Below are 15549 nucleotides of genomic sequence, written 5' to 3' on the forward strand. Positions count from 1 at the left end.
CAAAGAACTACTTCAATAATCACAGAATCACAGCTGGCCCTTTTGCACCCTTCTATATTATCAGCAAACTCCTAAGTACATTTGAGGGACTGCATTTCTATCAGGGCACTGTATAATTCCTCTACAGAATCATATTGTGGCTCATTGGTTCAAACCCAAAAATAACACCTATTTTCCATTAATACAGAATGACCTTCACCGAGCCATCCARCGCACACAATCTGCAATGTTTAACCAAGTCCTCATTTTAATATCTACCTTATTATGCCTCATCTTTACTTGGTAAGTGGCCAAATCCCCTCTGTTTTCATTACATATATTGGCTTTTCTTTCTCTCCTACATGGTGATAAAACAGGCCTGGTGGAAATCATGCACTGAAATAAGGAGATAAAACACTTCAATGAGAGTGCTAACTAGCACCCCAGTACTGCTGGGGTCTGGATGCACTGGGTTTGGAAACAGAATATGGGATGGTGTACAGCGTGATACAAGATAGTGTGCAATAGGACAGTAAAGAGAGAAGTTGGCTTTGTTTGGAAAGGCTAAATCACTTGTATTTGTTCTGCCAGACAAGAAGCCTTTAGGACAGTGCGTTGATAAAGTTTGGTGTGTTATTTTGGAGACAGTGATTAGATTTTCTCTTATTTCTCTAGCTTGCTTTTCTGATAGTCCCTGTTATGGCTGTCTAACCCTTTTGGTARTAAGTGCAACACAGCACACGGCTTTTTAGAAGAGGAGCTTGCTCTAGCCAGTGGCTAAATGAATGGTCCAATTTTACCCTTTGTCTTAGGGCCATGCACCTGCATAATGAAAAATGCTGCCTGTTCTAGACATGTGATATTTAATCTATTGAACATTATGGGCCTATAGTACAAAAGTTTACATGAATAAGGACTTGAACTTTTTAAATTTTGCTTTTTGGTTTTTTGCAAGGTGCTATTGAATAAATATGCTTTCACCTTTTTTTTTTTTTTTTCTTTTTTTTTTTTTTTTACATTCCTACTTAATATTTTACTGAAATGCTGCACAAACTCTGTATCCTGCTCACCAGCAGCAGGATTGTGATAACTGACAGTAAAACATGCAGAAAGTGGCAAGCTCACCTGTAATTATGTCTGGGCTCAACAGCTGCAGATACTACTTTATTGTAGTTGATTGTTTACTGACCTAGGACTGACCCTGCTAGTCCTGAAAATAAGCTAAGTAAAATGAAGACACCCAGTAATGCAATAACTAAGGAAATGAAGCCCTTTTGGAGTGACTAAGAATAGTAATTCAAACATCTGCAGCTTGTCTACAACTGGAGTTGTGTTCAAGTAATTGTTACTATTGTTTATATGAACACACATAATGACATTTTTATACTTTCTTTATACTAATGCTTATATATTTAAAATACAAAAAAAATATCTCTATAAACAGTCAAAATCAATCAACTTAGTGTCTTTGATTATGTTACATCTATGGTGAATTTGAGAGAGTGTTTAAGAGACATCGCTTCTATGAATTTCTTCCTGCTGAAAGAGGACCAAAGTCCATTGCTGGAATCTGTCCACTTAAGAGTGTCTTTCACCAGGCTGATCTTTCACATTTTCTGCAAAGGCAAGYATTAATCAGGTCTTTAACCCCAAACACATTTGGGAGCCAGCACCTGATTTATCCATACCTTTATTGGAGCACAACACACGGACTTTTCAGCTGTCAACAGTCTGTTTTCATAAGCTCTGTTTAAAAATACTGCCCTGGTCCATRTAGTACTGTGGCTTCAGTAAGGCAAAGTTAGTAAAACTGGATTAGTAGCTTAAATACAGTCCAAGATGGTATGAAGCCCAGAAAAATTCCTCATTGACTTCGTTCCTGTCTGCATATAAGTGCTTTCAAACTAACTTTACCATAACTAGCAGAWAACCCGAGAAAATTAATTAAATTTCACTACATGCATCATCCATAAAGCCATCATTTACATCTCCCCATGAGAATCTTTTAAGTGGTAGTTACACAGATAGGCACATTCCAGCTTATGTCTTCATAACTCAGGTGGAAGCTTTCCAGCAAAAAATTAAAGAATAAATTACCTAAAGTTATAACTGATCAGCTAATCTCAGTTTTTAGATACCATTATTCAGGCTGTCCTTTGCACTCAGAATATAGTAGAAGAAGGCTCCACAGTTGACAAATTTCAATATTATTACAGAACAAGCAGTAATCACAAAATTTATGCTCTCCTCCAATCTTTGATCTTTGGTGATAATTGTTTATGGATCTGGGGGTGGAACTCATTTGCAGGTCAGTAAATCTAGGCAACCAATTCCATGTATCTGTAGTTTATAGATTGCATGCAGGGATTTYTTTCTCTTTTTTTTCTAGTTTCAAAGACTGATTAGGCTGTCCAGTGATTTTTCTTTCTTTAAACATCTCCGTGGCCTTGTAACCAGAGCAATTTTACATCTGCTAAAACATGTGTGCTCCAATATGACAGACTGTTCAGCAGTTACTATTCAGAGAGTTCTAGTGAGAGTTACAGACCTACTCATAATATGTGTTGTGTCATTAAGCTAATGGATGTTTGCACTTGTTTGTCAAATAGAATACTAATTATTTCTGTAAACTGTATGAGAAGACAAATAGCAGTGAATGAGTATTTCAGGCATCTTTCAGTGACACAGTGAATCATCTATTAAAACTTATTTTGAATTTTAAAGCAGTGTTAGTCATGTATCACCAGAGTAGAGAGATTAGCTTGTGAAGGAGGTGGCTACAAATTGTTTGAGATGGACAATATTTTTTTCATACTCAAGCCTGCACAAACTTTGTTTAGGCTTTCATTGAAAGCTCAGAGATCAGTCTTAACATTTTTTAACACTCAGTACCTTCAGTATCAGAAAATAAGGTAATTTCCACACAGTTACTTACAGAATACATGTAGAATGCCAGAACTGTAGATTCAATGGCAATTACCCACTCAGTTCTCATCCAGAGGAAACAGTAGGAGTCAGTTGCTTGCAAGGATGAAGACAAATACAATGATCTAGTCCAAACAAGACAAATCAAGACTTTATGATTTGGAATAGTATGCCAAAGAAAAAATCCCACCCAACCAAAAAAGGATTTATCACAGAAAATTTTAGAGAGAAAAAGGCATTTCAGTGCTCCAGTTCCCTTTGTTTTCAATAACTAGATACAAACACCTCAGAAGGTGAAGAGGAACTAAATCACCATGGAGGTCTCAACTTCTTCACCTTTCTGTGCTGATTTTGTCAGGAGCCGACAATGGCAGTTATCCAAGAACTATGCCTAGCCTTAAGTAGGATGAAAAGTGTTGGTGGGTTATGTAATGTAAAATAAAACGTGGATTTTGGGGTCTGCAGTTCTTGCTATGATGCTATGTTTTGTTGTACATCAGTCTCGTTGTTCAGGACCAGTTTCACTTTGATTCAGAGAGGTTTTCTGTATTCCAGGACAGCATACAATAAGTCTGTGTTCTCTCTTTTAGAGTCCAATGATTCTGAAGTGGTAAAGCACATGAAGTTTCAGGGCCTAACAGACTAAATAAGAGTTGCAGGATTTAAATCCCAGAATATTATATGACATTAATTGAAAGTCCTGAATTATTGTAAATAATACAAAGTAAATTATTCAGCAAGAATCCCACAAAGCACTGAAGTAACAGCAGTAGTACTTTTGTTTCTCTGAAGCAAAGCAGATCTGTCAGGAATCTGCTTGTTTCAAACACGGGATCTGTTTYCTGTTTTGAAGTAGGCCAGGTAGCACCTGCAGTACCTTTCACATCCCTTGTACCAACTCTCGCCCTCCCCTGGTGCTGCTCCTCAATTGCTGGAATCAGGGCACTGTGGATGGGTGCAATGGGAATTGAGGTCAGCTTCAGACACTGCCTTAACACTTCCTTAAGTGATGGGACAATGAAAAGGCTGTGCAGCTCCTGGGAGGCCAACAACAAAACATTTCCTAAAACATCCACTTGTTATTTGTGAGCAAATAATCTATGAATTCAATTGGAGTTTATGTGAAATGCTGCCACGGGAAAAACCGTGTGCATGAACACAGGGCCAGCATTCTTGTGAGCTTTGGTAGGAGAAACGTATCTTATACACACTCTAAAAAAGGAGTTTATCTTTTTTAGGTATAGAAATTTCTAAGGTGGCTATGCTGAAATCTGCTTTTAAGAAGCATGTGGAAAGAGTGTTGCCATAAATAGTTGCCAATATATATTATTTAAAGAAATAGAGATAAAACTCTTAGAGTTTCTTTTGCAATATGAATTTATGGGATAGCCACACTTTTTTCACCTTTGCTAGCACCAGTATCCATTTGTGTATATCTATGATTAGTACTTAAATGGCTGAGGATTTTCAAAAAGTGAGCAAATGTAATGAAAAATTAGTGTGACACAATGTAATAAACCCCACAATTGTTTATTTGATTAATGCCTTTTCATATCTGTGTCCAGCTATTGTACAATACAGAAGTATTACCATATACAAATTTTTTTTTCTTTGCTGGTAGTCTGCTATTTGTAATAGCACACTTAAAAAAATATTTTTTCATATTTAAGTTAAAGAGTTCATATTTTAAAAAAGCATATGGGTGATTAGTGCTGTTGAAGRGGGCTACTCAAAGACTGTAGAATAAAGATGTATGTTGGTAAGTTGTTTGTGAAAAGCAGATCAGAAATCATGTGTGTTATAGGGAGATCARAAGTATTGAAGCTCAATCAGAAGTCTTTTTGGCTACCCATCAAAGACAGTTTCTATGGAAACCTAGATAATTATACAGTGATTTTCGTRCTATTTTAGTTATTAATTTGGTAGTGACATAATATTTCCTTTGTTAATCTTTTTAGATGTTTCTACAGAGGTATTYCTAAAATAATTAGGTCAGCATCTTCCCATGCCTCATGCAGGGAATTCTCTGTGCCACTGATGTAATGGAATATTTAAAACTAGACACAGACACTAGTGAAATTAATAACAATTTGAATAGTCTATTTACTGTGGTCTATGGAAAAAAGTCATAAAGGTTAGAAGGTTCAATCTAAATTATCTTCTTAGTGTGAGAGATACATTTGTAGTCATCTTGTTTTCTTAAAAAAAAATCAGACTAAATGGTAGCTCAGAAAGCCTTTTCAAAGCCTCTCCAAAATAGATTGACAACAACATTATTTATAAGCAAATTCTCCTATTTAGAATATATATATAAATATTAAATTAAGCAAGTAAACAACATGATTGAGAGATTTCTGTTCTTTTGTTTCACCCTGGAAAATGAGTCAGTGCTTCATGTACTTGTGATCTTTTCAAGTTACAAGCCAACTTTGCTCATTTTCTAATACAGGTTGCAKATCATTTATTAATCTGAAAATCAGCAGCTCCAGACTGAATGTAGATAAAGGTGGGCAGAGTTAAATTTGTATAAATTCGAAAGACAAAATTAACTTATCCACATTTTTTGTTCTCTGTTGTAGCACACAATATTTCAGTATTTCAGTACAATATGGTGTACCTCTACATTATTAGTCAGCTAAATCACCCTTTGACAATTAATGTAATTGCAATTTCACAGTCTAGTAGTGTATTCTATAAATCAATACTTTAAATTGACACTAGGAAGAATTTTCAGCCTGTCTTACAAGGCCTTTACCCTTGATGGGAGTTAGATATTGAATTACTTACCATTCTGAGAGTTCCAGCCTCTATCCTCTGAATCATTTGTRTCTTTCTCTTCGAATAATTCTGCCATGTGAAGCTACTGAAACTTCAGTAATCAAAATCGTGTGTTCAAAACCAAACTCCTGCCCAAGAAGGAGACAAAATGTCAGTCAGGTTCTTTCCCACTATTTTCCCCAATAACTTCCATGGGATGTAAAAATGTGTCTCAAATACCAAGTGATGCTAACGTTTACATTAATAATCCTGACAACTTTTCATTAAAGAGGCATTGAGAATGTTAGGGAGACACAATATTTTGGAAAACATTATGCACTCTGAATATGCCATCGGGAGAACAATTTTTCAGCTTTTATTATCATGGCATCTTGCAATACAGTAATGATATTACCAGATACCCTGACAAGCAGAGGTTGTTCTGGCAGCAGAGACCAATTACCATTACAAATGGAGGAAAAAAGCAAATGATTTTGAGTCATATAACATTTGGACTGTTAGAAATACAATTCTAAGACTGCATCTCCATGGTATCCTTTCTTCAGCATTCGTATTTTGAATTTTGTGAGAGATAATAAAATCAAGCTTATTGCTAATATTAACTAATTACGGCTTGCCAACATAAAGCAACACATAAAATTCCCTAAATTTGGTCTAAATGCATTCCTGTGTTTGTTCTTTTGCATAACATAAAATAGAGTGACTGTAAGGAATATGTAAAGTCTCAATAACATTAAAAAATTTAATTAGCAAAATGTGCTTTCTGTGTCATAAAAAGAGAATTGGAGAAAATCTGTGATTATCAAAAAACCAAYGATAAATAAGCAATGTTGAAGAAAAATAGAATGTCATACCCCATAAAAAACCTGCAGTCAGAGAAAAGGATTTGACATAGGGAGCCRGGGAGGTGAACTCAAGAGGCATGGAGACTATTAGGATGTAGGTTTGCCATTGGTTTGTAAAACACAGGTTTATGAGTAGATATCTTGTGTGAAAAAGTCAGTGTTATATATGCAAAAGATGTTTGTTACTTTCAGAACGAGGGTGACAAGAATAACTYTGGCAAAATAAAATGCTGGAATGAAAGTTGATCTGGAGTGTAACCAGAGTCTGCAGGGTGTGAAATACTCTATGATCATACTGGTAAAATAAACCTTAGRTTTTTGCTTTGGTTTTGGGAAGACTTGAATAAAAACAGGTAAAGTCCTCCTTAAAGGGACAATTTTATATAGAACCCTCTTCCATCTCTTTCCTTCCAGGAAGACCTCACATTTCACAAGCCTCATTTTGTCTTTGCAATAGAAAGAAAAACCTGCTACTCGCATGCTGTGTGTGAAAATATTCTATCATTTTACAGTGGCAAATAAAATGCCAAGTGTGACAATGGTGACTATGTTGAGAATGTTACTTCACCATTCAGTAGCTGGCATTAAACCATCATCACTCACAATTCTTGGCTCAAAAATGAAGTTGTCATTAGTGTGCAGGCTTAAAAAAATAAATATATCTTTCATTGACTGACTTATTAGGCTGACAAAGTATTTATTTTACTTTACAAAGATTCGATGTGTGTGGTGGTTTATGCTAACACATTTAGCTGTATTATCAGATGCCATCAGTTATTCTAGTTCTTCAGTAAGCTGCAACTCATGCTGGCTTGTGATCAGCATTGCTCTTTAGTGCTTTGTTCACTTCTGTTGTCTGTTTCACATTCCAGCTGTATTTTAAGGGTGTTCAGCAGAGGTCATATTTCTCAAATCAGAAAGTGAAGAGTTAAAAAAGATGCTTTGTAWAACTTTGGCCATACAAACAGAACTTGGCACTGGCCACCAGCAACTGTTCCCTCACTCAGTGAGTTATTAGGCATAATGTTATGGAATGTTAAAAGGCCATCTCAGAGGCTTGGGCAGAGATCAGGCTGTGATATGAGATCATCTAAAAAGAAAGATTTTAATGCACTTACAAGGGTTTTTAAAAGAAAAAAAAATCACATCTAAAATGTGTTGAAAAAAAGATCTATTCTGTAATTCTGTATACTCGGTATTCCATCAGAAATTACTATAAATGTTCAGACAGATATTTTTCAAAGAAGTGAAGAGTAGAGRCACAGTCAGCCATAGAGTATCATACTTGGGTGATAAATACACATAAAATAGAATTTCATAAATAAAGACCCTTTAGGATATCATCCAGATAAACAGCATTCTGATTAATAAGTTCTCTACTTCCACTGGCAATTAAAACCTTCTAAAAAATGTTAAAAACGGTTAATTAGTTTTCTGATATCTCTCAACCTCAGTAAAATAACTATACTTTTTAAGTCTACTTAAAAAGGAACTCAAATATATGCTTAAAGCTGAATATATGCTCCCATTCTTTGCACAAACACAGCTATATTTTTATATATTTTTGGAAGTACACTTCTGCCATATATAACTGCATATTAGAGCGGAAGTGCCTGAGTCCCAGCAGTAGGGAGGAAAAAATAATCAGTGTTCATTAGTGAAAACTGAAGAACAAACCATGGGTTGAATTTGTGGACTGCAAAAATAACAAGAGGCATGAAATGCAATTGTCAGTCCCTTTGGGCACACAATACCATAGGTAATTCCATTGCACAGCAAAGCAGTGGGGTCATTAATGCCTTCATGAAGGATAGGAGATCATACAAGAGACAAGGCTGTTTAAAGGTACCCCATACATTATGGTCTCCTGTAATTACATGCATTGTTCAGAACAAAACTCATTGTGGCATTTCAGTTACGTTTTTTTCATATTTTAGGTCATTATTACCATTGGCTTTCATACATGATAAGCTTTAGTCAATTGCTGAGAATAAGCACTTGTACTTAATCTGCTTTTTGGTTTAAATACAGTCCTATATTTTGCAGGTTTCTTTTCATTAGAGATGAGCAGAGAAAAACAAGTAAATGCAAATATCTTATGCAAAGAAGTTAAAAATAAAGTTACTGATGAGAGGGCACAGCTACATATGGGCATGTACTAAAATTGGATAAATCACTGAATATTTCAAGTCAGAAGGAACCCATCATCAAGTCAAACTCCCTGCTCCTCAMAGGACTACCTAAAACTAAATCATATGACTAAAAGCTTTGTCCAGATGGTTCTTGAACTCTGACAGGCTTGGTGCCAGTACCACTTCTTGGGGGAGCCTGTTGCACTGCCCAAACACACTCTCAGTAAAGGAATTTACTTCTGTTTTAGCTTTCCCTGTGGCAAAAAGGATTATTGTGGCTCATCTTTTAACTGTGATCCTTCACTTGACCTCCTTTTGTTCACTTTGCAGATATTCTAAAACTATAAAAGAAAAAAAATGCAGAAAACATTCAGCCAACTTTAAGGCAAATATGAAATGCTTCCTCTTGAATATTCAGAGTGAAAGTCTTATTTTAAGAGTTGTAGTGAATATGTAACAAGAATAAAATCTTACTGAATATTCTCCATGGGGAGAATCAAGGGTAAACATGCCAGACAAAACATAGCAGAAACTATAGAATGATGCTGTCAGTCCTGGTAGTGATCTTCCTCCTTCCTCTCTGCCTTCATCTCTCTGGTGTTGTGATTATTAATCCCATATTATTTTCCTTGAGGAAGTTCTCCTTTTCACTCCCGTGTCTCTTGTTGTTTGGTGGTTATAACACCACCTGTGCTCTTGCTTTAGATTATGAGTATTAATCATGTACACTATTTTTCTTCATAAACATACTTGTGTTTGTTAAACAGTCWAACCTCACAATTCAAAAGTCCTGGGAGGTTTTGGATTTCAGTGATTTTTAGAAAGAGTAATATGCATAGATCYATTTCAATTCCAGCCAAAGAAATTATTAGACTTGAATGTTTTTCTTAATGCGAGCACATTGTCAAAACAGGTGGCCTAAAGAAAATTTCGGTGGCTTTCAGAAAACTCTTAAAGTATTATGAAGTTCAGGATTTTTCACTCACTTGAAACATTTCATTGAAATCACCACATATCAGTGGAAGCCAGTGTTAACAGTCGTGAGAAGCAGGAGGAAAATGATGATGATAAACTCCCAGAGCTGCTTGATCAAACCAAGCAATACACAGACAGTTCAAGGTATCCAAGCCTTCTGGCTCACRGCTAAATAAATTGCTGGGTTTCCAAGCAGGAACTCAAACCATAAAGGAGTCTGCCTTGTAATGCATGATAGAATATATTGCTTTTATCTCTTCACAGATTGCCTCCTGTAATTTTCRCCCCATTAGACAACTTCGGTTTAACACTTCCCCCCTTTCTGGTGTTTTAGCAGACCTAAGCTTCAAGTTGGGTGCTTAATTATATCTTTTTCACAGGCCAGTTGTTTCCTTGGTCAATGTCCAATTTCTTTGGCTAAGACCACAGGTCAACAAGGAGGTGATTCTGAAGGAAAAATACCTTTCCATTAGGAACACAAACAAGAAATATTTATTTATTTTCATGTGGGTTCTTGGTTTTTTCATAACAAAATCTTATGAAATAGAGGAGCCAAAGCATATCATATGAGTATTTGAAAAAAAAAAAAAAAAACCCAAACCAAAAACAAAAAAGTGAGCTGTATTTTAAGTCACATGCAGTTTCCATACACCCCTTGGTATCTTCCACTCTGCAGTGAACTTTCTGCTCATCATGAATCTACAGGCAGCGTTCTAAATAGACAGAGGGTTTAGTTTCATTGCCCAGATCCAGCAAACACTGCTGGCAAGCTTCAGAGCTCTCTCTGTCATTATTGGTCAGATTTTCTATTTCTGCTGTTGACAGGGAGGTTACAGCTCTGACAGTAACTGGTGGCCTTTGTTCTTTCCTGCACAGGTCACCTCACTGACAGAGGTACCGACATTTCTAACATATATATGCAGATGAAAAAAGCTTAAGTGATGCCAAATTTGTGCACATAACAACCAAAATATTAAAGGAAGGTGCTCATCATGAGAACAAAGACCATTAATGAGTCAGTAGCGCAGCGCAGCTTGAAATGCAAGAAGTGTACTGTCCTCATGTGATCTGACTGCAGCCCTTCACCTTAAACACCTTTTCTACATTTTCATTTTTCAGAAAAGAGAACAACAGAAAGTTTCTCACTACCCAAAATCCATGGAAATTTAAGCTGGAAAGGAAAATATCACATGTGAACTTTCCAAAGGGCTGCACCCTTCATGGCTGTGGTTAAAGGCAGTAAGACAAGTGGTGTTTGATTTGAATCACTTGCAAGTTTTAGACCACTCCAGTCTGTATTTGTTACTGGTTTGAGTTTCACAGCAGTGCAAGACAGTCCATTCTTCCGGAATATTACTTAACTGTTAATTTCTAAGACATTCTCTTTTTTCTATGGTGTTAGCAACCATAAAATGGTGCAGCTGCAGTAAGGTAACTTGGCTTGTCCTGAAGCAATTGTTTCAATAGCACCAATGAGAGCAGCAAAAAGAAGTTGAACTCAAAGTGCAGACAGATGAGACACTGTCAAGGAGATGTAAAAATGGATGTAAGTGTAAGGAAGATCCATGAACATCCTTAAAAATCAAATGAAAATGTAAAATCTGGTAAAGAGAGAATTTTGACTTAACAATAAAATCCATTTGTCATTGAAATATGCCATGACTTGAGTTAGGTTGAAAACTAACAAAAGGTTTCTGTCAGTAGCTAATAGAATATTCTTCATGCTGGGTTAGCTTTTTCTTGTGCACATTTAACAAATATAAGGATAATGAATCTTTCAATTGTTAGTTCAATTTGATTGAGGGAGTGTGGGTGGTTTGCATAACAACTGTTACACCCCGAGAGTGTTTCAAAACTATTGCAAGAAACATTAAACATGATGTTCTAGAGCATAACATATCGAGTGTATTAAATTAGAGGTTTGCATTTGAATTTTCCAGCACAACACATATAATTTTTAAGTATTATAAATAGATTACTTAATTATTCTTCCCGAGGAAGGATAGGTGTATATAATATCAGCTAATTATGTAGCAGTCTGCAGGTGAGAAGGAGCTGGTGGTGAAGTACTGATTCTGTTTCCTGAGCAATTACTGACCCCTTGTGTGAGCAAACCTCAGGCTCCTGCAGGCTCTTGGGTTGATGCAYTGAACTTGGCTTGCCAAACTTTACTTGGTTTACCATCGGACTTTACTTTGTTTGCCATCAAAGCTCTGGGGCAGACTGAAAGCACACACAAATACAGGTGGTCCTTTGGGCTTAGAGGCTGAAGTATGGACAGACCTGTCTGTGGAAACACACTCAGCTGAAGGCTGCTTGCAGGGGAGCCTTGCTTGCTCAGTCTCAATGACCAGAGCTCTGTAATTGCAGCTCCACTTCTTATCCACAAAAGGTAGCAGCAGGAGTAGAAAGGTTCTCACTCAGATTCAACAAATATTTATATACACTTGGTCATTTCATAATACCTTTTACTGCTTAACAAGATGTTCTGTAATTTCTAGAGGTCACATGAGTGGGAAAGAGTTTATTTTTGTAAGTTGAGCTTTTGCAACCATTAGCTGCATATAATGTTCTGATCTTTGGGGAAGGAGAATGCTTATAAAGGACAGCATGAGTAAGTCATAATCGTATCATGAAACACACATCATTTGGGATAAAGATAGAATTGGAATACAAACAAAAATTACCTTTCTGTCTGAAGAGAAAGTCTGAATTAATTTCTGACATGGTGGCATTGTTGTGTAGTTAAAATTCATCACCCTTACCTCAACTTGTATTCAAAGTCCCACAGAACTGAAAAGTTTGATTCAAAGCCTGTTGAATTAATCCGAGTCTTTCCTTTCCCTACTGTGATTCTGTAAAAAAKGAGAGAGCTGGATGAAATTAAATGCTGGTCTCTGAAAAGAACCTATCTAGAAAAATAGAAAGATTCATGTTGGACTGCTTGATGAAATGGCATTAGAGTTGCAAAAATGTCTGACACGTGTTACAGCATGACTTTTGTCCTTTAATATTAAGAAGCACAATGTCCAGCAGTATCTGTTTTGCCCAGTCAGTGAATACCTTGCAGTTGACTGCAGCTGACCTTGCTGAGTGAGCATCTACTGCTTTTGTTAGAACAGTTGTTGCCAACTAAGAACAGCAAGTGTATTTCTCTACTGATTTACTTTAAAGGCAGTGTAACAACCTTCATCTTCTTTCCAGTCAGCAAGTTTTCCTTCGTTCCTTCTGTCTTTTATGCAATTAATAATTTTTGAGTCCTGGAGTTCAGTTATTCCCACAGCTTTGAAGACTTTTATGTAGAATGAAAGGTGAGAATAGCATCTTCTTAATGTAATGTTTAAATTTTATATATTTTACAGTCATTTCACTTTATGAAAATTGTACATCTACTTAAACTAGTAGGTTTTTTTTCTATTTTAATATTGCCTATGGAAAACAAATTAGAAAAAAAATCACTGGTTTTAGAAAAGACCTAAGAACAGGCACAAGGCTTGGAAACAGTTGAAGCATTTGGTTTTTAGCAAGTTGAGACCTCATCTTCAGGGTTTTTGATGAACATATTATTATTGGTCAGACTGTTTTGTGATTGCTGCTTCAGAATTACTTGGTGCAGTTTCCACTCATCCCTTTTTTTTTTTTTTCTTTGTCTCTTCATTATTTGCACAAAAGTCAGGCTTTCTGTTAGAAAGCATCAAGTTTTTAGGTCACAGGTTGGGTGATTAGCAACACCTTCACATTCTGCATGTATTGTTCAGAAGTCAGCAGACAATATTTCCATATGCATCTSATACAGGGAATGAAAAAAATGCTACTTTAATATCATTCCAGTTATATCAGTATTCAGCCTAGAGTTTGTGAAGTGTAAATTGCATTTTTAACGATCATATGAATACTAATTCTCCACACTGAGAATTGCTTTTCCAATAACGTCTAATTTTAAAATATGGGACAGAACTGCATCTGGCTCTACATGATGCTCTAGAGAAGACTGAACACCCCACAGAGACAATTTCTAGTATGAAAAGCTGTTTTCCTCTCTACAAAGCAGGGCATTCTCCAGATACAATATTAGTCCCAACACCCATTTTCATTTCAAGGGCTTAAAACTAGCACCAGCTTAATATTAACATATTTGGCAAGTAGTGAGCACCTTTACCAATTTAAGCAAAACTTCTGTACATTTATTAGACTGTGATGAGACATTGCATCTTCCAGAGTGAGCCTGAAAAATAAACTGTTCTATAGCTATATTTCATTTTGGTGTAGAGATTGAAGAAGTTTCCTTAAGCAGACAGATACAGTCACTATAGTGGTAAAATATGTCTCAAATACTTGTCTGTGTATTTCCTGGAAAGTCAGCATGGTCCTTTTTTTCAGTATTTTGCTGTGTTTGTACTTTACCCATAGATATTTACCGCAGTTGGTGGTCTATCAACAATTCTGTTGACTGAYAGTTCATTCCAATTTTTCTCATAAAGAAGAAAGAAAAAAAATCCATGATGGTAGACTCAGAAAATGTAAGAATAACATGAACAGCAATTGGCAGTACAGGACAATCAAATAATGAGAATTTAACTTGTAATTTGTTCTAGCATCACCATTCTGTGGTAGGATATAAGGAAATTTTGAAGAGTTTTGGGTGTGAGAAACTACCAGGGACATTTGCTTAAGCAGGATTGCTACACTTGAGTTAGTTCAGGTGGAACATCTGTACTACACAAGCACTGAGCCTTTGCCCCAGAATCACATTGAATCTGATAAAATTATTCTRCATCGATTTCAACTTTGATCAGCTAGGCCCTGCAGCTAGCTGCTTTAAACTTGGCAAAGYAGTCACACAAGGTGGAGCTCAAAGTTACAAGTCCAAAGGAAACAGTGCTGGTTTTGCTGSCGGATCCTCAGCACACAGAAGCAGCTCTGTGCTCTGAGCTTTGGCTCAGCCTCTGGTGCATTATTTTAGACCTCAAGAGGTTGTATCTGTAAACAGTAATTTTCTCTAGAAGTAAAAATGTAGAAATCAGATTAATTTGTCAACACTGACAAATGAAAATATAAACTGACATCAAATAGATTCTAAACAATTGGTTATAAATAAGGATAGTTATTGGACAGAATTTACAAAATACTATCCAAATGGTTCTGGTTACATCAATTTCTGTGACACATTTCTGCAGCATGACAAAAATATAACAATCTCAGGGGTTATTTACTCTGAAATTTTTATTTCTGTAGTGCCTGTAGAGACAGCTTGTTTACAAACAGGAGTTAATTTTGGCACATAAGATGCYCAAGCAAACATAGATTCCTGGAACTAGAAACAAAGCTTCCAGTAAAGCAGAGATTGAACTCTCAAGAGGTCAAATAAACTAAACATTACTAATCTTCAGTGGTTACATGTTACTATCTTTACTTTTTGTTTTTCAAGTGCAGTGGTAGCAGAGTGTTTGGAATCATACTTCTGTTCTCTGGAAATTTGTAATACATTGTCTGTGGGGTTTTTTAGAAATACTAAATCTCCGCTGTGGTGAGACAATTTTGTTTTGTTGTGAGTGCCTCCCTTAGATCCACTRTGAAAAGACAGCCTTCTTGAAATTTGCATAGAAGGTGCTGAATTATGTTTAATTAGGGACTTTCTCTGTGCTGATTATTACAGTGGTTTATTTTCTCCACAAAACAAGTAGGTGTGAGCATTGCCTTTACTGAACATCCCTTTCCTGCCTGAAATAATTTTGTTTGTCCAAGAATGACTAAACAAATTACTTAAATTCAGGAGATGAAAGAGGAAGAGGAAGCAAACAGGAACAAGGAGATAAAAATACCACCAAAAGCATCAAAACAGGCAAAATATGAAGCCCAAATTACTGCACATTTCATTATGTCAGGAAATATAAGAAAGCAGACAAAAACAAATG

At 36.1% G+C, this 15549-nt stretch overlaps 1 protein-coding gene across 7 annotated transcripts in view; it reads left to right on the forward strand.

Moving 5' to 3' along the window:
* LOC130584940 (potassium channel subfamily T member 2) overlaps positions 1-15549 on the forward strand; it is a 111479-nt gene that overhangs the window by 41936 nt on the left and 53994 nt on the right. For all 7 annotated transcript variants that reach the window (XM_057385222.1, XM_057385225.1, XM_057385220.1 and 4 more), the window contains one exon: positions 188-282. In XM_057385222.1, the coding sequence (XP_057241205.1) occupies positions 188-282 (95 nt within the window). The remainder of the gene's footprint in view (positions 1-187; positions 283-15549) is intronic.

This window comes from Malurus melanocephalus, unplaced genomic scaffold (assembly GCF_030028575.1).
Source record: "Malurus melanocephalus ecotype Western Australia unplaced genomic scaffold, MMel_1.1 scaffold_800, whole genome shotgun sequence".
Taxonomy (NCBI): Eukaryota; Metazoa; Chordata; class Aves; order Passeriformes; family Maluridae; genus Malurus; species Malurus melanocephalus.